This window comes from Melitaea cinxia, chromosome 16 (genome assembly GCF_905220565.1).
Source record: "Melitaea cinxia chromosome 16, ilMelCinx1.1, whole genome shotgun sequence".
Classification (NCBI taxonomy): Eukaryota; Metazoa; Arthropoda; class Insecta; order Lepidoptera; family Nymphalidae; genus Melitaea; species Melitaea cinxia.
In genome coordinates this window covers 4,619,390-4,643,848 of record NC_059409.1, presented here as the reverse complement: position 1 = coordinate 4,643,848, position 24,459 = coordinate 4,619,390, and the positions used below count along the sequence as shown (strand labels likewise).

At 34.2% G+C, this 24,459-nt stretch overlaps 2 protein-coding genes across 2 annotated transcripts; both read left to right on the top strand.

Moving 5' to 3' along the window:
* The first annotated feature begins 2,306 nt into the window (after positions 1 to 2,306).
* Positions 2,307 to 18,617, top strand: LOC123661214 (uncharacterized protein K02A2.6-like). The gene is made up of 3 exons (XM_045596200.1): positions 2,307 to 2,494; positions 5,061 to 5,261; positions 16,589 to 18,617. The coding sequence occupies exons 1-3, from the start codon at positions 2,307 to 2,309 to the stop codon at positions 18,615 to 18,617; spliced, it is 2,418 nt and encodes an 805-aa protein (XP_045452156.1).
* Positions 18,618 to 18,662: 45 nt separating this feature from the next.
* LOC123661213 (uncharacterized protein K02A2.6-like) lies at positions 18,663 to 20,477 on the top strand. The gene has a single exon (XM_045596199.1). The coding sequence runs from the start codon at positions 18,663 to 18,665 to the stop codon at positions 20,475 to 20,477; it is 1,815 nt and encodes a 604-aa protein (XP_045452155.1).
* The last annotated feature ends 3,982 nt before the right edge of the window (positions 20,478 to 24,459 follow it).

Here is a 24,459-nt window from a genome sequence, read left to right as displayed (position 1 = left end):
GACAAAGATTGAAGAGACACTGCTTTAAATTAGTCCGTAGCCTCCAGTGCGCAGCTCCTGAAGTTAATTGGAACGTATATACGGTTTATTGAACAATTTACTGCATGCGGCAGATGCATATAATTGATTGGGTAATAGTCGATGCGTATTGGATTTATACATATGAATATTAATGGTTATAGTTGACTTATATTAAGTTTCTTGTGATCTTATGAAGGCTTAATTATCAAATTACCTTCGATTCTTGGCCATTAAGGTTGATCTCATGTTGAGATACATGAATAACAAATTTGGCTAAAAAAAGCAAATGCACTAAAAGGTAGGTTCTACTTTGAAAGTAATGTCTAGGTTGTTTCTGAGGCTATCTACGTTTAAATTTTGAAATGTTATTGAACTATCATATTTAATTAAATGTGCTTTAGTTGATTGATATTCTAAATAAGGGTGTAAACTAAATCGTTAATTGTTTAAAGGTACTACTGGTGTAACTATTGTTAAGTCAGTGGGCACTATTTGTATAGTCGAAGTGTTTTACATATTGCGACAAAATTGAAGTACCTGTAGGTACGACATTTTGTTGAAGACATTTTTTTTAAAATATTGATTCTTTATAACATAGCTACTGTGATAAAAAAGAGTTTAGGTAGGCTTTACCGCCACGGATGTCTCAAGGATAAAATGAAAGGGCTTATGCCATGTACAAGGTAGTATTTAGAGACCGTTTTTAACAATACGTTTTACAAGTACATTTAGGAAAAATGTATTTACGTTAAGGACAGTAAAATTTACGTTTATTTTTTATTGTATAAATACCTTTTTTGAATTTAATCTTGTGACTATAAACTCTTTGTGTGAAGAATTGCGAGATGAGTTTTACTTTTTTTAGAAAAAAACACGAGGATTGCTTTAAATGGCACAGTAACAATAACGTTGAAATGAATTGGTTACTTGGTGGTTGGCATTTGAGGGCTGGTTGGTTAAGGACAAATATGTACCTATGAATTATAAAAAGCTATGTCGTATCGTCGTCGTATGACGTAAAATGTGTCTATTTGATCTAATAGATATTGGAAATCGACATCACATTGCATTAATAGACGTCAATTACAAACCCCTCATGCCATCTAATTGACGTAACTGCGAATGCCTGATCATATTAAGTGATTAATTATGAACAGATTATATAAAACAATGACATATTTGAAATACACGACGGTTATTGATCTAAAGTTTTAAACGTTTAAAACCCTTTCTTTTTCTTTTAAGAAATAAACTTTTTCTTGTATCAAGCCTTCGTGGTATTTCACATTGTGTTAAAAATGTTTTTATAAAATAAGTTTATGAATTATAATACTTGTTAATAGGTACATTACTTGCGTGTTAAGTTAGCTTATAATTGAGAGAAACTTTAAACTGCACTTTGTGTACAAACTTAACTACTTATTTTCTTGAAATTCAACAATGATCAAGTAATTTATAAGTATATAAGTATTTATATGTATGTATGAGTGTATGTATCATTTCCTTTGCCTGGAAGAGATCGCTCTTTAGCGATAAGGCCGCCCTTTGTACCTAATAATATTAGGTTTATGAAATTGCCGTTTCGTCGTACTGTACCTTGTAAAATTAAAAAAAAAAAAAAATTGCTAAAAACTCGAATTTCAAAGTGTTTTTATTTTAAATATATAGACGTTCTGTTTGCATCGCGTTTGTACGTTTTTGATTATGGAGTATGAGTTCCGTCGTGGTAGCAAAGCGGCAGAAGCGGCGAGCAACATCAACGACGTTTACGGTGCAAACACTACTAACGATCGTACCACCCGTTATTGGTTTGCTAGCTTTCGTTCCGGAAATTTTGACAAGAAATGAACCACGTGGTTGGCCGAAAATATTGGTCGACAATGAAGAATTAAAGGCGATCGTGGAGGCTCATGATTCTCAAACTACAGCTAAATTAGCAGCAGCTTTTGAAGTTAGCACTAAAACAATATTGGTCCATTTGCGTCAAATTGGCAAGGTAAAGATGCTCGACAAATGGGTGCCTCACGGATTAAATCACGCCAGCGCGAAATACGCGTCGAGACGTGCCTTGCACTGCTCAACAGACACGCAAATGAAGGCATATTGAATCGCATTGTTACTTGTGACGAAAAATGGATTCTATTCAACACTTACACGCGCTCAGCTAGTAGGTTAGATCCTGGTTTAGTACCTAAACAATGCCCTAAACATAAAATTACCCCTAAGAAAGTGATGGTAACTGTTTGGTCGTCGATGTAATTCATCACAGCTTCTTACCAAACGGCATGAGCATTACTGCAGATGTTTACTATGAAGAACTAAACACAATAATAGGGAAGCTCGCATGTCTCCAACCAGCTTTGGTCAATCGCTCGGCTCCGCTGCTCCTGCACGACAACGCGCGACCTCATACTGCACAGCAGACGGTCTCCAAGTTACAAGAGCTGGGGCTGGAAGTTCTCCGTCATCCACAGTACTAACCAGATCTTGTCCCTACAGATTTCCACTTTTTCCGAATTTGAATAAATTTTTTGCGGGAAAAAATTCAATACCCGAGAGGCAGTACAAAATGCCTTTGAAGAGTTGGTTGCCTTCCGTCCAGCAGAGTTTTTCAAGAAAGGCAAAATCAATAAGCTACCACAAAGATGGCAAAATGTATTGATTCCATGGCTAATGACTTTGAATAATAAAAATAAAAAATATTAGAAAAAATAGTGCGTTAACTTATTTCATCAAAAACGGCAATTTCATAGGTAAAGACCTATTTTATATTGTTAAAATCTTTCTTTCTTTGTATGTATTATTTCTGTTTTTGGCGTACAATAAAGTGTATTATTATTATTACATTAAATTAAGAATTGTTTCTTCGTGTATATCGTAGGATTCTTAAAAAATAAAAATACTGTTTACACCACCACTTTTCATATGTAACTAGTAATAAATCATAGTGTCTAGTATGAACCAAGTTTATTACGTTATTTTATAATGTGTGTTAAAACTTTTCTGACCTCGATTTATTAAAAAAAGTTGTTGAGAAAGATGTTGCAACAGGCTTTAAAAAAAGTAAAAAAAAAAAAAATATTTCCAACGAGAAAGGAAGAGCTAATTTCCTGTGTTGATGTTGCACATTTGTTCGCCCTATATTGAATATATTTCCGTTAAAAAATGTAAATACGCGAGCGTCATCGTATTTAGTAGCAGTAATGGGATTCAGAACTGGATAAAGTAAGCAGCTATAGTAAATCACGAATTTATTCGCAAATTAGCCTTTACGAGCGACGTTTATGTTTGTGTACTTGTTGTTTCGTTTTTATTTCGATTTTCTTCTTTATATTAACATTTTTTTTTTATCTTATTAAACTTCTGAACTATATTGCAATGATACAATCTTTTAAACGCATAAGCGGATGTCGAAATTACATTGAAGAATCATATGTGAGAATACAAAAATATTGATGTTTCTGATTAATTATGAGACGAGGTCATGAAAAAACCTTTAACCGACTTCCAAAAAGGAGGAGGTTCTCCAGTTTCAATCGTAATTTTTTATGTATGCTATCTCAGAACTTTTGACTGGGTAGATCGATTTTGATTATTTCTTAACCGACTTCAAAAAAGGAGGAGGTTATTCAATTCGACCGTATATATATATATATTTAAATGTATGTTCGGGGATAACTTCGTCGTTTGTGAATCGATTTTGATAATTCTTTTTTTGTTGGAAAGGAGATATCTCTGGTGTGGTACAATGATAAGGAAACTAGGATCTGATGATGAGATCCCAGAGAAATCGAGGGAAGCTCGAAAATCCGCAGAACTTTGTACTGGGTGTACCAATTTTGATGACCTTTTATTTAATCGAAAGCCGATGTTTATCATGTGGTCACATTTAAATTTCATCGAGATCTGATTACAAGTTTTGGAGCAATCTTTGATAATGTGTATTAACTTGACATTTTTTTGTCTACCTACGTTGTATTACTTGTCGATATAATTGAAGTCGGTTTTTTTCGTTTGCCTGCAAACACAATTATTTATTATTTTAGAAATTTATATATTTTATAACTGCGAACTGAACAATAACTTTTTTGTTAAATTCCACGCGGATGAAGTCGCGGTTACAGCTAGTAATTAAATAAAATGTGATGCATCCCATTTCCAAAAGAAAAACAATAGATATGAGAATGTGCACATTAATGCGAAAAATATAATCCAATTTTCGCTGCCTTGTAATAAAGCAGCCAATTCAATTCAATTATATCAATATTAACTATGTCATTTTAAAAATAAAAGACTTTAAGAGTTTATTAGAAAAGATGAAAAGAACAAATCTTTAAAAGTTACAATAGAGTGCTTATTAGAAAAGTAATTAAAATTCTGTTAGAAAAAATAAATTTACTTTTTATTTTTATTGATTTTATTATATACTAAATAATATCATCAAGTATAATTATTACACTTCAATTTTAAATTTTAAGCAAAAAGCTCTCACCAAGCGCTCATACATAGTAAAAATTCAATTGCATAAATTGTTTTTAGTTCACAATTTTTAAAATTGAAACTCATTTAAAATTCGACTTACTCGTCACTTGTTTATTTTATTTTGTAACTTTTATTATGTCGTAATTTTAAGCCCAATAGAAATGAGAAGTATACGAGTAATATATTTTGCAAGTAGATTTGTATCAATAATAATTTTGATATATTTAATTTTGTAGATACAAATGATACGTCTACGATACGTGATGGATTGGCGGTATTCAATAATTAAATTAAATTTTTGTATAATAATTTATTACCATGGAAATATAATCTGATTAAAATTTGTTGAAAATCGTTCATCATAATTAACATAATATTATCAATGATCATAAATAACTGGCACATGCTGAAAACATTAATAGAAACAAAAACATTAATTCTTTGTTATATACCATAAATTAAACTGATGATGATAAAATAATGACACGTTTAATAGGCTGAATTCCTTACTACTAGCGATCTGGGACTAACTAGCCGGTTGTTGTTGCTTTCCTAAGGTACCCCAGTGGTACAAAGGGCCCTCGTGAGACGTCTCCATCCACTCCTGTCCTGTGCCTCTCGCTCCACGTCCCTCCAACTAAGCCCGGCCGCTCGCAGCTCGGCGTCGATAGTCCGCTGCCACGTGTGCGCCGGCCGGCCCCGTCTCCTACTCCCGCGCGGCCTCCACGTGAACGCGACCCTGGCGGCGCTATCCTCTGGTAACTAGCCGGTAAACCATCAAAATATTTTAATTTATTTCAGTATTGAATGCTAGAGAAAATTCTATAGATTCGTGTATTTACTTATTATGAAGATAAGATTTAAAAACGCAATAAATAGGTTAAAAATAATAGCAATAAAGGCAATACTAATAGTAATAAAGAAATACTTAAGATTCACAATATTCAACGACAATGAAAAGCTTTTTCAGACAGTGTTTTCGATTTTGAATTTGTTACATGTATTACAAAAGTGGAAAGTCAATATTTACTCCATCACGAATTCAACGAACTCCACAATCCAGCGAAATAGCAAAACAATGTTTCATTCGAAAAAAAACTAGTATCAAAGGTATATAACCAAAGTGTGACGATGGCAAAACAAATAGTATCGAATTTTCGACAGGTCACTCTTTTTAGGGATTTTTTCGTTTTTATTTAGTTGATTCGGATTTTTTCCCCTATTTCGTCTACACAGTTTTCACGATTCAGCTGTTTGGAAATTGCGCGCGAAAAAATGTTATTTTTCTATAGAAGTAATGATACAACTCGTCTACAAAATAAAAACCGTTGGGTAGTTAACAGGTCTTAAAGACATTATTGTACACATTTATTAACATTGGTGTTTAGTATTATTTGCGACAGTAAATACAATTTAAATTCTTTTTCGCTGTTATTTAAGTCTTTAAAAGAGTTTGAAAAAAATATATATGAATTTAGACAACAAAAATAAAAAGCTGTTCCTTTTTGCGTCCTTATTGGAGTTAGGTAGAGAAATTGTTATAAATCTAACTAATTTAATAATTTTGTTTTATTATGTAATATAGCTACTTAATTTATGTGTCTATCCATTTTTATATAATTTGAATGAATATATAATATACTAAAACGTTGGAATTGCTGAAATGCTGGTAAACATACTATTTATCTCTTTAATTTTGCATCATTTGATGTAATAATTTTGACGACGCGTTAGCGCAGCTGTCACATCACTGCCTGTTGCGCTGGAGGTCGTGGGTTTGATCCCTATTCACGACAGACATTTGTATTGGCCATATAGATGTTTGTCGTAGTATGGGCGTTTGTGCTTGTATATAGTGTGAGTTTCCGGACCTTCGACACAGGAGGAAATCCTACTAGGGTCGTTGCGTGTGAAACGTTTTTATATAAAAAATGTATATATATATATATATGATGTTAAGTCTTTAGATAAAGTCAAACTTCTAATTTTATGTCCAAAGTTTTCGACTAACGAAACGATAAGAAATACATACGAGTACGTTTTCGTTCACAGTAGGACTCAAGCCAATCAAGTAGCAGCCTTTGAGGCCGTCTCCCCGATATTACGACGACGTGCTGAAACAGATTACATCGCACAAAAGCGTCGGTCCTCGTTGATCAGGGAATCAGCGTTAAGTCATCAAGCCCATTGCAATCATTACTGATTTTCGCTAACTAAACAAGTCGATAGTGGCAAAAGTCCAATTAATGGGTTTTATTTAGACAAAAGAAAAACAAAAATTCCGTTTTAAATTTATAATTAAACACTTATTTAGAACATTATATTTCATTATATTTCAATTTATTTTTATTATTAATTGCTACTGTTAGTTCACACTCTCCTTAAAAATCTTACTTAAAATATTTTATGCACTTATGTTTTCAAACACTTACGTTACACGTTTTTTTACTAGTGGCTTATGACACTTGATGTTGATATAGTTTTTTCAAATACTACTTTATTAATTAAATTCAGTAAATAATTTTTTCTTAAAAAGTTTTTCTATTAACACACTTATAGATTTTTTTGACCGTAAAATTACCAACCCTACCTAGACTTTCGTCTTAAATCACAAGAACAGTTTCCAAGATCTCTGTTGCTTATTTATATAATTGTGTTATTATAACTTAGACGACAAAATTATTCATATACTTAGTAGATTAAAATGAAACTAAAGATCTTTAGTGTTTTAACAAAATTGGGAAAATAATAATCCATCTGTTTTTATCACATTGTTCTTTATCACCTTTGTTTAGGATAACACAGTTCCACTACTACCTTGGAACTTAAAAAGCCGACCGATGGCGGGATAACCATCCAACTGCTGGCTTTGAAATACACAGGTCGAAGACAGGCAGTAACGTCTTCGGTGCAACAAAGCCAGCCCTGCGGTCACCAACCCGCCTGCCCAGCGTGGTGTCTATGGGCAAAACACATGGGCTTCATGTCATTTTCGGCACGAACTTGTGGAGGCCTATGTCCAGCAGTGGATTACGATAAGCTGAAACGATGATGATAATAATGACGTTTGTTTAAAATGTTTTGCTTATGTTAATGAAATTTCTTTTAAAGAAATAATTTGTAACTTGCAATATTTAATTTTTTTTCGTATAATTACGGAGTGACATTGTTTAGTTGATAAAGTTTAAAAATTGAAAATGAAGATGATTTTTTTGCGTATAGTACATACATATGTACGTAAATAAAAACCAATTTGTTACATATTTGCAAATATTTTACGTAGGGATGGATGGATTCATTAATTTTTTAGTATATTTACACATTTACTATGAAGCACCGATACGGAGCTTGGATCTGGTTTTGTACTTAAATTTAGAGTTATTTTAATTTGTATATATTTCAACGTTATTATTATTAACCACTTTAACGCTTTATTATATGTAAACTGCCTTCTATTGTAAGGGCCTGTTTCACCAGTTGTTGATAACGCTATTTGACGGGTGACGGTATCCGATAGTTAAAAGTTTTTGATTCATTATTCTTTTTGACTATTGAATTCTACTCTCTCTCTCTCTCTACTATATTTATGAGATATTTCTATTTGCATATATTAATCTTAAGGTTGTAGTTTATTAATAGAGCAGAAACAGGTTCCAATGGCCTATTCTATTTCCTGCAGTCAAAGTCTATTTCCATCGTCATCCATCAAATAGCGTTATTCATGAATGGTGAAACAGGCCCTTAGACTCTAACATTGAGTACTCGTAAGTAACGCCAATGTGACATCCTCTAAACGTAATCACGACCTATTTACATATAGACATGCGTTGCGTCATTTGCATCTGAATTGGAAATTTGTCGTGTTAAGAAAATTGATACACAAGCGGAAAATAATGTGTCGAAAACGAAAATTCTTATCAATTTAAAGAAATACCTGCATTTAATATGACTTTTGAATTTAGTCCTCCAAGACTGTAGTTTTGTTTATTCTTTAATTATTTTAGAAATATAATTTACACGTGGTCCTAAATTGATCTTCTTGAGTTTGGATTCACGCAATAACGGTATATTCACAAAATATTTCATTTGTAGAAGTCATCAGAAATATAGCAATATGTAAAAAAATCACAATAATTAATAAAACAGAAAATATAGAAACTAAAAATATAAAAATAATTTGACCTGACCGTTGGCGCATTTGTAGTGGTCCTACTTTCAGTTACACAAGTTGCGGTTTTGATTCCCGCCTGAGTCTGGGTGTAATATTTATATTTATATATGTATTATTTCTATGTATATTTATCAAAAACAAAATTACCCATAGCAGTCGGCTGTTACCTTATAGCACAAGCATTAAGTCGCTTACCTTTGGAACAGACGACCGTGTGTGTATTTTATAAGATATTTATTATTATTATAAGATATTAATTATTAATAGGTTAGGTAATAAATAGTTAGGTAGAGTACAACAGGTAATATCCTGCACTAAATCTGCAGCATTCCGATTGGGGTAGTACCTCGACCTTACAGAGGATCACAGCAAAATAATCTTGCTTTCAAGCAGTGTTGTATTCCTGTGGTGAGTATAAGCACAAACGTCCAGACACGACAAGCATCTGTGTGGTCTATATAAATATTTGTCGCGAGTGGGAACCGAAACCGCAACCGCTAGCTCATCAGGCAGTTGTCAATATTGCGCCAAGCATTGTCAAAGTACAAAACGTACCCACTTATAAAATTAGATTGAAAAAATAATTCAGACATTTTAACAAATGTGGTAAGGATAACAATTGCTTTTACAAAGAATTGAACTTCTATAATGTTCAATACAAAAAAAAAAAAAAAAACTATAGCGTTACATTTAAGTAACATTACGTTTTATATCCCATAAGTTTCCTGATTAAATTTCTAACGAAAAAAGTACGAAAGTAGAACGGGCCGACGGAAAAACTTGTTCGACCAAACTCTTTAGCTTTATTATATTAGAACAGATAAGCACAATGAGCTGATTTGGTCCATTGTACAGAAAACGAAAACTTTTATCCAAGGCTATACCACAAAAAATTTAAAATGTTATATTATTCGTGTTTAGTAGTTAAGGAAAACATTGCGAGGAATAACTTGAATTGCTTACGTATCGGATAAAATTCTAGGATTGACTAGTCCGTTGGCGCAGTTTGTAGTGGCCCTGCCTTTTTTCTGCGGGTTGCAGGTTCAATTCCCGCCTGAGTCTGGGTGTAATATAATATTTGTATTTATATATTTATATATGTATAATTTCTATGTATGTTTATCAAAAAAATATAGTTATAACAGTCGGCTGTAACACAAGCATTAAGTTGCTTACCACAGGAACAGACGACCGTGTGCGTATGTTTTATGATATTTATTTATCACTAGCGACCCGCCCCGGCTTCGCACGGGTACAATGCTGATACTAAATATACTACAGATTGTCTTTATTTATAGTGCGAAGTTATTTTATAGCATGGTTATTAACATAATAACAACAACATTCAAATATGCGTCGTTAGATTACGTGTTGTTACAGAATGCGTTGAAGAAATAAAGGTTCACTGCTCGTTCCCCGTAGGTGATAGCGTGATAATATGTAGCCTATATGTTGACCCGACTTCTTAATAATATTCGTGCCAAATTTAAAGTAAATCCATGCAGTACTTTTTGAGTTTATCCCGGACATACATACCGACAAACAGACAAATAGATAAAAATTCTAAAAACTATATTTTTGGCTTCAGTATCGATTGTAGATCACACCCCAAGTATTCTTTTAAAAAAATATTCAATGTAGAGTTTTGACTCTACTACCATTTTATTATATGTATAGATTTATTTATAAAATTCTCGGACGGTATCTAAGCAAAAGTTTTTAGAGGAAAAGTGTAGTGTAGTGTCGTATTCGCAATATTCTAAATAGGAGTAAATGTCTAACTACCATTAAGACAGTTGGAGACTAATACAGTAACATAGTTATTAATATTACTATTAGAAAGCAGCTACTGAATCAATAATCTATTCTAAATTTATCATAAGGAAATCTATTATTTAAGCTTACGTCAGACAATGGCAAGCTAGGCCTCCGTCCGCAGGCAACGAAACGGGGTGCGTAGGAGGCGCTACTTAATGCGCCTCTAGTAATGCCTCTGTGCTTGTGTCGGACCGGGATGGGAACCCGGTCCTGCTAGACACGGCGTCGTCGGGATTGTTCAGAGGTGAGCTGGACAGTCCCCATGAAGGAGAAGTCTGGCCTTTTTGCTGAGGCCAGCCTGTCGCTGGAGGGATCCTGTTGCCTGTAAATCCGGGACCTTTTAATTAAAGCGGCTGAAGGCTCCCGCAGCGGTTTGGTCAGTATTGCACCCCCAAGTGCTGAAGCCGACATACGGTCTAGGACTGCCTAACTGGGCATCCTGGATATCACCCGTAAATGGGTTCTCTTGCGATACCATAAAAAAAAGACAATGGCAAGCTGGTTAGCATAGCATTTTTATAAATATGTATGCGCGTCTCAGCCTGTACCATCTCACTGCTTGTCATAGGTTCCTTTCTCCATGTAGGAGAAGGATTGGAGCTTAATCCATCATACTGCTCTACTGCGGGTTGGCAGGTATATACCCTACTATGAATAAGAATTGTTATTAGGTATTTATGATAAAAACAACTATCCTCGATTCCCCTTGGAGCTCTTCACATTACTCACCAACAGGAATACAACACTGCGTCAAAGCAGTATTATTTAGCTGTGATCTTCTGTAAGGTCGAGTACCCCAGTCGTGCTGCTCCATATTTTGAGCAGGAAATTCTCTCTGCTAAAATACAATACTTATAAATACATCCATCTAACAAGTCGATATACAACGAAAAGCGTGTTGAATAGCCCAAATATAATTAAGTCAGTCCTTCTTGTCCATTGTTCATTAGTATCGACTTCCGTTAACTTGCGTTGACTAATTTCCCGCCTGGCGCCTTCTCTACCTGATTAAGCTGTACATATAACGCGGATTAGCATGTAATGCAGTTGCTAGTATTGTCATTTATTATTATATTAATTTGATGAAGCTAAGCCTATTATGAACATCTATTAATATCATCCACTAGACACGCGCTAATTGCTATAATCTGTACAAGCCATGTTATTTATTCGTAATATATTTATCATGCTCGTGAGTTTATAAAATTTAGCAGGAACTGAATATGGACAACTACAAACGTAGTAAATATCAATAATAATATCAATAATAATAATAATATTCTTTATTGTACACCAAAACAATTTTTATTAACGAAAGTAACCGACATAGCCCACAGATTAGCAAGTTGAAGTGGCAGTGGGCTGGCCATCTGTGCCGCAGGACCGATGGTCGTTGGAGCAGACGGGTTCTGGAGTAAAGAGCGCGTTTTGGCAAACGCAGTGTGGGACGCCCTCCAGCCCGTTGGACTTGGTTTATATTAATACAAACTTACCGATAACTTTTACTGAGAAATTTACGACAACGAAAGTAACCGACATAGTCCACAAAATAAGTAAGTTGAAGTGGCGGTGGACTGGTCATCAGTGTCGCAGGACCGATGGCCGTTGGAGTAGACGGGTGTGCTCTACATTGGTTTACCATGGTCGCTCGTTCCGCATCACTTATCTTCTCTATACCAGTTGCCACATTACACAATATGTACAAACAATACATGATATGAAGATGACAATGAAACTTGCTTTAATGGGTAATGTGTTGCTTTTAATTCAGTGAACCATTCTTGAATATCTATAATTTATACAAAAGGATATAATACTTAAGTAAATAAAACTCTTCGCTTCAGCCTGTAATATCCCACTGCTTTTTTTTTTTAATTCTAAACCTGCGATATGTATGGTCGGAGCCTGTATTTACGTTGTACTCTTTCATTCCAGTTCTATCATTTATGCCTCTCGTACTTCAATATCCCACTGCTGGGCATAGGCCTCTTTCCGCATGTTGGAGAAGGAGTAAAACTCCTACAGTGGTTAAATTTAGTGTTAGGTACAAGGTGGGAAAAATCTTGCTTAAATCTGGGTCAGCCCGACTAAGAAAGTATCTCAGTCTTGTAGAAGATTTACTACCAAATTATACTGCTCTCAATTTCTGTGGTTAGTAAGGTAGTCAGTGCACCTGAGAAGGAGCTGTTAAAGCGGTAACGTAAGTACAAAGCTCTTGGTGTGACCGTCAGTTGGACTGTAAGCTCGTTTGTCACCCTAAAGGTATAAAAAAAATTAAATAGCCGCCCCACTCGAGTAAGTGTTTTGAATAAGAACCCTTATATGTTTAACATGTAAGTAAATCATATTTGGGCAAAAAAACGTAATTAATGACGCCTACAAATCGGTACAGAGTCTTGAAAAGACTTTCTATTTTCTCCAGTATACGTGAACGGCAAATTATTCTTTTCTATAATATTTTAAATATAAAATATTAAAATTCAAATATACGATATTTTTATATATTATATTATTATATAATACGAAATTGTTTTATAGGGCTATCATGATCCGAAAAATATGTACGCACACCAACGACGTTAGAATAATAAAGTTAAATTATTTTACTACGAATGTTTATTATTTTATCATTTATCATTATATAATGCATCAAAGAATTAATGGAATTCATTATCATAAACACCACTCATAATACAATTGAAAAAAGGATAATAACTTTTGTGAAATGTTTTGAGATGCAATATCCGAAAAGTATCAAGTATCCGAAACGTCGGGAAATCAGTCAGAAAAACTTAATAAATGGCGATAAAATCCGAAAAAGTTGTTTGATTATAATGCAAACGAAATTATATTAAGTATTTAGTAAGAAAGTTTTTAAGCATATTTGTGTTTCTGTTTGCGCTCAAATTTGAAAACCTAATTTTACGCAACTACAGTACGATCTTTATTTAAAATAAGGAAGCAGAAAGTATGTAAAGTATGAATTACATTAATTCAAATTTTAAATCCAGGTCGAGTAAAATGATATTCAAATTCATTACTTCTCGTATAATTTAAGCGTTCATTGACGCTTTGGCCGAATGTTTCGTGTTTCACACTTCTCGTGAATCATGTTTTTTTTAAAACACCCGTGATTTATGTTAATCTTATTCATGGCAATTAGCTAGGGTAGCTAATTTCCATTAGGAGCTGTTGTTATTTCAAATAATGGAATTCTTCTCGCGGTCTGGTCAATTAGCTGAGCGTACAGAGCAGTTAACCTAACATTTACGTTTATGTGTAACTAATTAAACGTTGTGAAGCTACGAAGTTTGTTTCTTTGTTTGAGAGTTATTGGTTTTTGGATTTAAATGTTCTCTTTATAAAAAAAAACATATTTAAACAACGTCAAATTGTAACAAATAAGAGTCGTCTAGTAAAAGAAACTGTAAATTGTTTAATTAGAGTGACTTTAAAAGGAGTAAGTAATATAAATTCCAATGAATTAAATTATCTATAATAGTATTTTCCGGTCGAAGACTTTTTATAAATATTAGAAAGGGTAACATAGTCCGTTTTTATACTATATTTCTCTACTGTGGTATGGTGTATAACATTATTATAATTTTTAAAACATATAAATAACATTTTGAATTAAAACTCAATAAACCACTCAAATTTAATCGTATTAATATTTCGATTGAATACCGAAAATCATTAAAATTTTGATATCATTATCATCAATCATTACAGCCTATACAGTCCACTGCTGGACATAGGCCTCCACAATTTGACGCCAAAAATAACGTGAAATCATGTGTTTTGCCCATAGTCACCACGCTGGGCAGGCGGGTTGGTGACCGCAGTACTGGCTTTGTCGCACCGAAGACGCTGCTGCCCGTCTTCGGCCTGTGTATTTCAAAGCCAGCAGTTGGATGGTTATCCCGCCATCGGTCGGCTTCTTAAGTTCCAAGGTGGTTGTGGAACCTTGTTCTCCCTTAGTCGCCTCTTACGACACCCACGGGAAGAGAGGGGGTGGCTAAATTCTTTAGTGCCGTAGCCACACAGCACAAAAATTTTGATAGTTGCTGGAGAATATAAATATTGTGGTTATAACGATCATTATTACATTCATTAAAATAATATCCAGGTAGTTAAATATCTCCATATACAGCATATAAATAAAAAAAAACAGTATAAAAGTTTAATTAACTCTGTTTCGTACCTCAGTACAGAATATATAATTATTTGTTTTATAAAAAACGCATTCTCTACGTCTTTTCGTTTACTTAGTCTATGATAGTAGCACTCAGAGCACGTAGCCATTACTACAGTAATTAAAACGAAAATACAAAACACCAATACGAAAAGTACTTTTTTTAACAATCCTTTGTTTACTTTTTCAGAATGAACATGTGTTTTATTTATTTTAATCTTCTGAAAGCACCGCGAATGAGTAAATAAGATGATTAAGTAAGCATTTTATTGTAATTTCAGCACTTATTAGTTTTATTAGTAAGCAATCGAATAAATGACACTGGTCTTGAACGCCAATGTAAAAAAGTTAAGTTCGAACAGTCAAATTAAAAAAAAAAACACTATTCTTTTGTCTGTGATGTACATTTGACTTAAAAAAAAGGTAAATTTTGCATTAACACTGTAGTGTTTGCATATTGCTACATATATAGTGATAGCTATATACACTGTCTCGGGCTCACGGTGTGGGGGCGCGCGCGGTGTCAATACCGTACAAGCTACGGGCGAGAACGGACGCGGCGTCTGCGCACATCGTAAGTTGACGAGCCAGTGCATTAGAGAGCACACAACAAGTGGTGACGAGGACAAAGGTCAGTTACTTTTATTTTTTTTTTCTTCTCAAAAATAAATGAATAATAATAATTGAAGAATAGAATACCGGTTTTTTGAAAAAATTATAGCAAATTTGTTCTGTTATTTACGCTTTAACCTTTAATGTAACACAATTACTTAAATTAATTATCTATACATACCAAAGTAAAGATAATCATTATTTCTAATATTTTAATAAACATTGATAAACAAGTAGGTAATTATTAGGAATATTTATGTCGGTAGATTATATTTAAATCATAGTAAAAATGAACATATGTAATAGAACAGAGGGCTCTTTGTATAGTATTCAATCACTATAATAGTAACGATTATCAATGTATAACATGCTATTTACGTTTCGGAACGTGATTAGAAAAAAAAAAAAAACAAAGATCGATGGCGTATTCTTTGCTCAAATGATATATGTAATTATGGCGCCATATTTCAGTAAAAGATGTCTAATTGGTTCATGACAGGAACATAGATGGCACCTTTCACAAAATAGAACAAACAAAACGGAATAATTAATGCTTAATATTTTATAGATAAATTCAACTAGAAAAAACTAAGAAAGATATAATTATTATTACTTTATATTTCATTGTAATATATATATTTTAATGACCATATAATAATAATTATAAAAAAAAAAATATAGTTGTGTAATGTAAAATACTATAAATACTTATAGGATGTTAATTGATGTGATTGTTAATTGTAACTAGTATCGTATAAACATTATTCAAAATAAGTGCGATTAGCGTACATTTTTATGAAGGTGGTATGATGGTAGATAGATCCTTGTTTATAGTCGTATGTGTATAAGGTATAGAAGTTATTTAATTGATCATTTGATGAAGTTATTGTAATTATTTGGTACAAATGTACCCCCATTAAATTGGAAATGTTTGGTACAAATGTACCCCCATTAAATTGGAAATATTTGGTACAAATGTGCCCCCATTAAATTGGAAATATTTGGTACAAATGTACCCCCATTAAATTGGAAATATTTAGTTCAAATGTACCTTCATTGAATTGAAATATTTGGTACAAATGTACCCTCATTACATTGAAAATGTTTGGTACAAATGTACCCCCATTAAATTGGAAATATTTGGTACCAATGTACCCCCATTAAATTGGAAATATTTGGTACCAATGTACCCCGATTAAATTAGAAATATTTGGTTCACATGTACGGTCATTGGATTGAAATATTTGGTACAAAGGTACCTCTATCCAATCATGTACTTTCATTTTCAGGTGGCCCCACACACTCATCACGATGTTTAACAACTTACCATCATTAGAAAAACTTGATGTAGAAGGCGATAATGCATCATTAGGACAGCGATGGGAAAAGTGGAAACGATCTTTAAACATATACTTAGAGGCAACGGAGATTACGACACCAGTAAAGAAAAGGGCGACATTACTATTGCTTGGTGGATCAAACCTACAAGAAATATTCTATAACTTACCAGGGGCTAATGCGGAACCAAGTAACAACAACAATGTTTTTGATATAGCAATACAAAAGCTGGATGACTATTTTACTCCTAAACAGAGTAAAGTGTATGAAAGGCATATCTTTCGCCTTCTTAGACAAGAAGAGGGGGAGAAGTTTGAAAAATTTATTGTTAGGTTAAGGAATCAAGCGGAAAAATGTCAATTTGATAAGCCGGAAGAGCATTTAATAGACCAAGTTGCAGAGAAATGTCTATCGACAGATTTGAGGAAGAAAATATTGACAATAGGAGACAGTATAACATTAGAAAAGATAATAACGGAAGCTAATACGCTAGAAGTTGTCAGTAGACAGTTGGAGGAATATGGACAGAAAAACAAGAACCATGACGTTAACGCTATTGTTCCTACTAAAGGAAATAAAAACAATTCGAGATTCGACACTAAAAAAATCAAGATTATTCCAGACAAAGCATGTGGCAGGTGTGGTAACTCTAAGCACACTGCGGATGGAAAAAGTTGCCCAGCAATAGGAAAAACTTGTCATTTCTGCGGCAAGTTAGGTCATTTTCGACAATATTGCAAGTCACAACTACAAAGGAAGAGGAAAATAGAAGAAGATGATACACAAAAAGAAGGAAGACTATCGAAACAATGGAAGAAACGGAAAGAAATTAATAATGTCACAGAAGAAGAAGTTGACTACGTTTTTAATATTAACAACGATGCAGATATAGAGTGTGATGTTGGAGGCATAAAAACAAAGATGTTAATCGATTCTGGGTCAAAGTACAATTTAATTACAGATCGGACATGGACAATGTTAAAAGAGAAAGGAGTCACATGCTTAAGCCAAAATAAAAATTCTGAAAAAACTCTTTTAGCGTACGGCAGTAAAACTCCGTTAGACATTTTAGGATCATTTGAGACCACGATTAAGGTAAATAATCGCGAAGTTACCGCTCATCTATATGTAATCGCAAATGGATCCAGAAACTTGCTAGGTAAAGATAGTGCCATAAATCTCGGGGTTTTGAAACTAGGTGTTGACGTCAATCAAGTTAAAAATGAGCCGTTTCCAAAATTCAAAGATGTTTTGGTCCAAATACCAATAGATGATTCCCAAAAACCAGTTTCTCAGCCGTATCGGCGAATACCTATACCAATAGAAGAAAAAATTGAAATGAAAATCAAGGAGTTATTAGAATGTGACATAATAGAAGAAGTTCATGAACCATCGAAATGGATATCTCCTATAGTACCGATACTAAAAGATAATGGAGAATTACGTCTATGTGTAGACATGAGACGTGCCAATACGGCCATTATGCGTGAGAACCATCCATTACCTTCGATGGAGCACCTTTTGCCAAAAATTAGGAAAGCCAAGTACTTTACTAAACTAGATATTAAGAACGCGTTCCACCAAGTGGAACTTCACCCGGACTCAAGGTACATCACGACTTTTATTAGTTCCAAAGGTCTTTATCGATATAAGCGCCTTATGTTCGGTATCACTTGTGCACCAGAATTATTTCAAAAGATACTGGAAAAAATGCTTCTGAAATGTGATGGTGCTATAAATTTCATCGACGATATCCTGATCTATGGTCGGACAGAGCAAGAACATGATTTGCGTCTTCAAAATGTATCGCAAGTGCTAAAGGAAAATAATGTTCTCCTTAACAACGACAAATGCTTATACAAAGTCAAACAGGTTAGTTTTCTGGGACATGAACTGTCCTCGGAGGGTGTCAGGCCATTAAACAAATATATGGAGAGTGTAGCCCATTTTAGGGTTCCGAAAACCGTAGAGGAGCTATAAAGTTTTTTAGGCCTTGTTAATTACATTAACAAATGGATCCCTAACATGGCTACGATGACAGAACCACTGAAGCAGCTATTGAGACAGAAATTTGGGAAAAATGCAAACATAGAAGAATTTTGGACAACTGAACAAAACCATGCTTTCACCTCGTTAAAAGACACGTTAACAAAAATTCAGACACTTGGTTATTACGACGTTAATGATAAAACTCAAGTTATAGCCGATGCTAGTCCGGTAGGATTAGGTGCAGTCTTAGTACAAATTGATGCTAATGGTCCTAGGATTATCGCGTACGGAAACCGTACGTTGACGGACTGTGAACGAAGATATAGTCAAACTGAGAAAGAAGCTCTTGCCTTGGTTTGGGCTATTGAACACTTTAATGTGTTTTTGTTTGGTAAAGAGTTTGATCTTATCACAGATCATAAGCCGTTAGAGATTTTGTTTGGAACAAAATCAAAACCGTGCGCTAGAATAGAGCGATGGGTGTTAAGACTTCAGGCTTACCGATATAACATTAAGTATAAGCCTGGCAAGTCAAATATAGCAGACCCGTTGTCGCGTTTGTGCGAATATGCAAATTACCCAAAGGCCAAAAGTGACGAACATGTTCATCAAATCGTGGAGAATGCAAGACCTCGTGCAGTTTCTATGGCTGATATTAAGAGATACTCAGAAGAGGACGTAGAAATACTCAAGGTAAAAAAAGGCATTTACAGTAATGAATGGGACGATAGTATAAAAGGGTATAAAATATTTGAAAACGAATTGTGTTTCTTTGATAACGTACTCTTAAGAGGTAATAGGCTGGTTATACCGTCTAAGCTTCGAAGGAATGTTTTAGACGCAGCTCATGAAGGGCACCCAGGGATCGTGGCAATGAAGGGTCGACTGAGATGCAAAGTATGGTGGCCAAGGATAGATAAGGATGCAGAGACCTTAGTAAAAAGTTGTAGGGGTTGTACATTGGTTGGTTTGCCAAATCCACCTGTACCTATGAAGCGTCGCGAACTGCCGGAAGCACCTTGGGTAGATATTGCCATGGATTTACTCGGTCCTTTACCAAGTGGTGACTATCTTTTTGTGGTAGTGGATTATTATAGCCGTTATAAAGAGGTGAAAATCACTAAAATTATTACCAGTGCTGTTATAATTAAACTGTTAAAAGAAATATTTAGCCGATTAGGCTATCCTTCATCAATCACAGCTGACAACGGACGACAGTTTGTTAGTGACGAGTTAAAAACATTCTGCAAAGATTGTAACATACTGTTATTTAATACCATTCCCTACTGGCCTCAGCAAAATGGTGAGGTAGAAAGGCAAAATCGGGATATACTAAAGCGCTTAAAGATTGGCAAACTCGAAAAAAAAGACTTGCAAGAATGTCTAAATGAATACCTTATAATGTATAATTCGACACCACATTCTGTGACTGGAAAAACACCGACAGAACTATTCTTCAAAAGACTAAACAGAGATAAAATTCCAACAATTCAAGACATAAGTAATAAAATTGATGACACAGAGATAAGAGACAAGGACAGAGAACAGAAGGAAAAAGGAAAAAATTATGGTGATAGGATGAGGAATGCTCGGGACACAGATTTAAATGAAGGAGACAAGGTGTATGTTAAAGAAATCAACAAAACAAATAAGCTTACTTTAAATTATAAACCAACACCACACGTTGTGGAAAATACAAAGAAGGGAGACATAACAATCAGGAATGAAGAAACTGGACAAACCTTAAGAAGGAACATAGTACATTTAAAAAGAGTAGAAGGGCAATGGAAAGCTGTAGAGGAAGATAAAGAAAGTGAAGTTGTTGAACCTGGAGTAAGTGGAAGTCAATAGATGACTGGAGTTGTAAGCGATTTAATTGTGATTAATGAAATTATGATATGATTAAGATATGTATAATTGCTATGTTTATATTAAAGTTTTGATAAGGAAGGGATGTAGTGTTTGCATATTGCTACATATATAGTGATAGCTATATACACTGTCTCGGGCTCACGGTGTGGGGGCGCGCGCGGTGTCAATACCGTACAAGCTACGGGCGAGAACGGACGCGGCGTCTGCGCACATCGTAAGTTGACGAGCCAGTGCATTAGAGAGCACACAACAAACACGAAATAGTATGCTTGCACATTTTTTAACTAAAGGCTACTAAGAAATACACCAGTAATTGCGCTAAAAATAACATCGCGAAGTCTGTGCTACATTACTGTTAATAGAACGATTTATCAACAGACTACAGCATGAATAATGGATCATGTACATACACATATGAAGCTTCGTGACGTCATATTTAATGGGATTACTGTCGTTCTATTACAGAGATCGAGAAATAAATAGCTATTGAAAGCCATTAACCCCAAAGAAGCAGAAGAATAAATAGCACTTTGAAAACATGTTGATTTACACTACACTCAATTAACAATAAAATTAAATAAGTTCTATTCTAAAGTCAGTTTTTATAGATAATTGTTTTTATTACGATGTCATAAAAGTAATTTAATGGATTTGATAGGGAGTGTATGTTACTAGTAGTGATGTATGGATAAATTAAACACAATGTAGATATATTGTAATACATATATATTACAGGCATGTTAGTTTATTATTCGTCTTTCGATCGTTACTCATAGTAGGGAATATATCTGCCAACCCGCATTGGAGCAGCGTGGTGGATTAAGCTCTGATCCTTCTCCTACATAGGGAAAGAGGCCTATGCCCAGTAGTGGGATATTACAGGCTGAAGCGTAATTATTCGTATTTAAAAAAATACTCATAAACAAACACCGGTTGACACTTTCTATTTACTTCTCAGCTTTATCGTAGTCGGAATTCAGTTTTTACTTTTATTTTTTATTCAAACATAATCACAGTAGTGTCGATTTTGTCAAAGCCGATTCGGAAAAGCGATGATCCATTTCATACTGAAACTCTATACAATTCAACGTTCTATTATTTCGTTGTACTCGATATAAACACGATCGAAATTACATTCGATGTAAATACGTTTGTGATTAGGAATGTATTTTGACTCACCCGCAGTTCCTATTAAACTACATGTTTTAGGATAAGCTTTACAGTACTAATATGTAACTATACATACTACTAATATGTAAATATTCTATGCAAATAAACTCATATTATTATTGGATTTTAGTATATGTCATCATATATTGCATACATGATTTTATTATATACTTTATTGCACTTAAGAACAGAATATACAGAAAATTACATATATAGTTGATGGCAAAGATGGACTTATCCCTAGAAGAGATCTCTTCCAGTCAACCAATGGTCATGAGAGAGAGTGTCATATAGCGGGGGACACAGTGCAAGAAATAACAATATTGAGAAAATATTTGAATAACTGTAATGTATTACAAACTTATAAGTATAAATACATACACACAGACATATCATACATATATATACATACCTTACATTTATACATACATACATATACATATATATATATATATATATATATATATATATATATACATACACACATACATACATACACACATAAATACATACAAATACATAACATAATAGATAGGTAATTATATACTTACATACTCACTAAGTAGATGATTGTAAATTGACTTGAGAAATAAAGTGCTCCTTTAATTTTCGTTTGAAGGAGACAAGGGAAGGACTTTTTTGGATACTTTCTGGGAGTTTGTTCCACAGTATAGAGGCGCGTACCGTAAATGAATTAAGTTTGAATTTTGTATTGTACTTTGGTACATCCAGCTTTGTTGTAATGCCAGGGCACCTGGAACGATTAGGAGAGGGTAGGAAGTGAAAACGGGATCGAAGATAAGAAGGAGAGTTTGGATCACGTAGGATATTAAAGAGAGTAGATAGGATATGCATATCACGGCGAAGGCGAATAGGGAGCCATTTGATCTGAGCACGGAAGTGAGAGATACGATCAAACTTTCGCAAGCCAAAAATGAAGCGTACTGCGAGATTCTGAAGTCGCTAAAACTTTCTAAGCAGCTCTTCTGTCACATCCAGATAGCATACATCGGCATAGTCAAGGATAGGTAGTAGAAGGGATTGCGCGAGCATATATTTGGTTTTGAAGGGAAGAAAATACTGGAGACGCTTGAGAGAGTGAATCGAGTAATGTATTCTCTTGCTGATTTCGTTAATATGAGCTTTCCAAGACAGGTTGCAGTCCATAATAAGGCCCAAATTTCTAGCCTTATCAGAGTAAGGGATTGGGACCCCAGAGTAACAGGTTTTAGGTACCAACTCCCAGTCAAGTCTGCCTCTTAACCGACTGCTACCAATAATGATGGCTTGTGATTTTGCAGGATTTACTAGCAGACCAAAAGACTCAGCCCAGACCTGAACAGCAGCAAGATCATTATTTAAAATTCCAACAGCCTCATCCAACTCCGTCAAGCTGAAGTGTCGGTATATTTGTAGATCATCTGCATACAGATGGAAGGGAGAAGTGATAACACGGGAAACATTATTAATAAAGACAGAAAACAGTAAAGGAGATAATACGCCACCTTGTGGAACGCCAGCAGTGAGGTCCATCCAATACGACGAGCTATCATCGAGAGTCACACACTGCTGGCGTCCAGAAAGATAAGAGTGAAACCAATCAATAGCTGTGGGTGAAATATTAACAGCTCGCAAGGTACCAAGAAGAATGTCGTAGTCAACAGAGTTGAAGGCACTGCTGAAATCCAACAGAATCATGGCAGTGAGCTTGGTTTGATCCATCGCACACCGCACATCTTCCGAAACATTCAGCAGCGCTCCCACAGTGCTGTGGGATGGACGGAAACCGGATTGAAAAGGACATATGAGGTTGTGAGAGGAAAGATGGCTGTAAATTTGACTATGCACGACGGATTCTAGGACTTTGGAGAGTAGAGGAAGAATAGAAATAGGACGAAATTGAGAAGGATTAGTAGGATTGGCGGTTTTAGGAAGGGGTATGACTAGGGCTTTCTTCCATAGTGATGGAAAGACATTGCATGTAAGTGAAAAGTTAATAATGTGTGTTATTACAGGTGCAATGTCCTCCAACACAGGAAGATTATTTAATGTGTTTTCATCAATATTTTTGTTGTATGTGTGCTTTATCGAATAATATTTACTGTTTCCAATACATTTAATATTTCTGCGATAGAAATAGCTTTTATATTCTTCTTCTCAGTAAATTCAACTGCTCCGAATCAAACAATAGGTACCTACTATTAAAGTTAAATAAATGTATTATTTAATTCGAAGCACTCTGTACATATATAGCCGTTTTGTGTCTGACGAATACGACATTCATAAAATAAATTATTTAAGATTTTAGGAGTGTATAGTATTAATGTTAATGTATCATTGAATAATGTATAAATTAATAATTAAAAAATGTACCGGAACTTAACTTTCAGTGTTATAGTCAAAAATTCTAGCAATACAGGAAACGTTATGTAAGACTATTCATCGGGCACATTGTAAGGATTATAAAAAATTATCAAGTTAATTGCTCAATTCGTATTTATTTTTGTGTTATCGACACATGAGGGAATTCTAAATTTTTAAAAAAATATTATATCAAAAATCCGCGGTCGCTTTTAATTTAATTTAATCGCTTTTTTTTTTCGCTTTATTTTAACCGAATATAAAATCATTATATCAAAAATTTCGATCTAATGGGTATATCGTTCCATAGCTTAATTGACTAGAGCATGCACACGGTGAGTCGGAGATGTAAGCTCGATCCCCGCTGGAACGGTCGATTTTTGATAAGTTATTTAAAAAAAAAAGATTAATTGTTTAGTTTCAAAGTCTC

What these genes read in the sequence shown, in the direction of transcription:
- LOC123661214 (XM_045596200.1), top strand. Translation starts at nt 2,307, where the DNA reads ATGAGCATTACTGCAGATGTTTACTATGAAGAACTAAACACAATAATA. An exon ending in GAAGTTCTCCGTCATCCACA is followed by an intron (nt 2,495 to 5,060) that starts GTACTAACCAGA and finishes TGCTTTCCTAAG; the next exon opens with GTACCCCAGTGGTACAAAGG. An exon ending in CCTGGCGGCGCTATCCTCTG is followed by an intron (nt 5,262 to 16,588) that starts GTAACTAGCCGG and finishes TTTCATTTTCAG; the next exon opens with GTGGCCCCACACACTCATCA.
- LOC123661213 (XM_045596199.1), top strand. Translation starts at nt 18,663, where the DNA reads ATGGCTACGATGACAGAACCACTGAAGCAGCTATTGAGACAGAAATTT.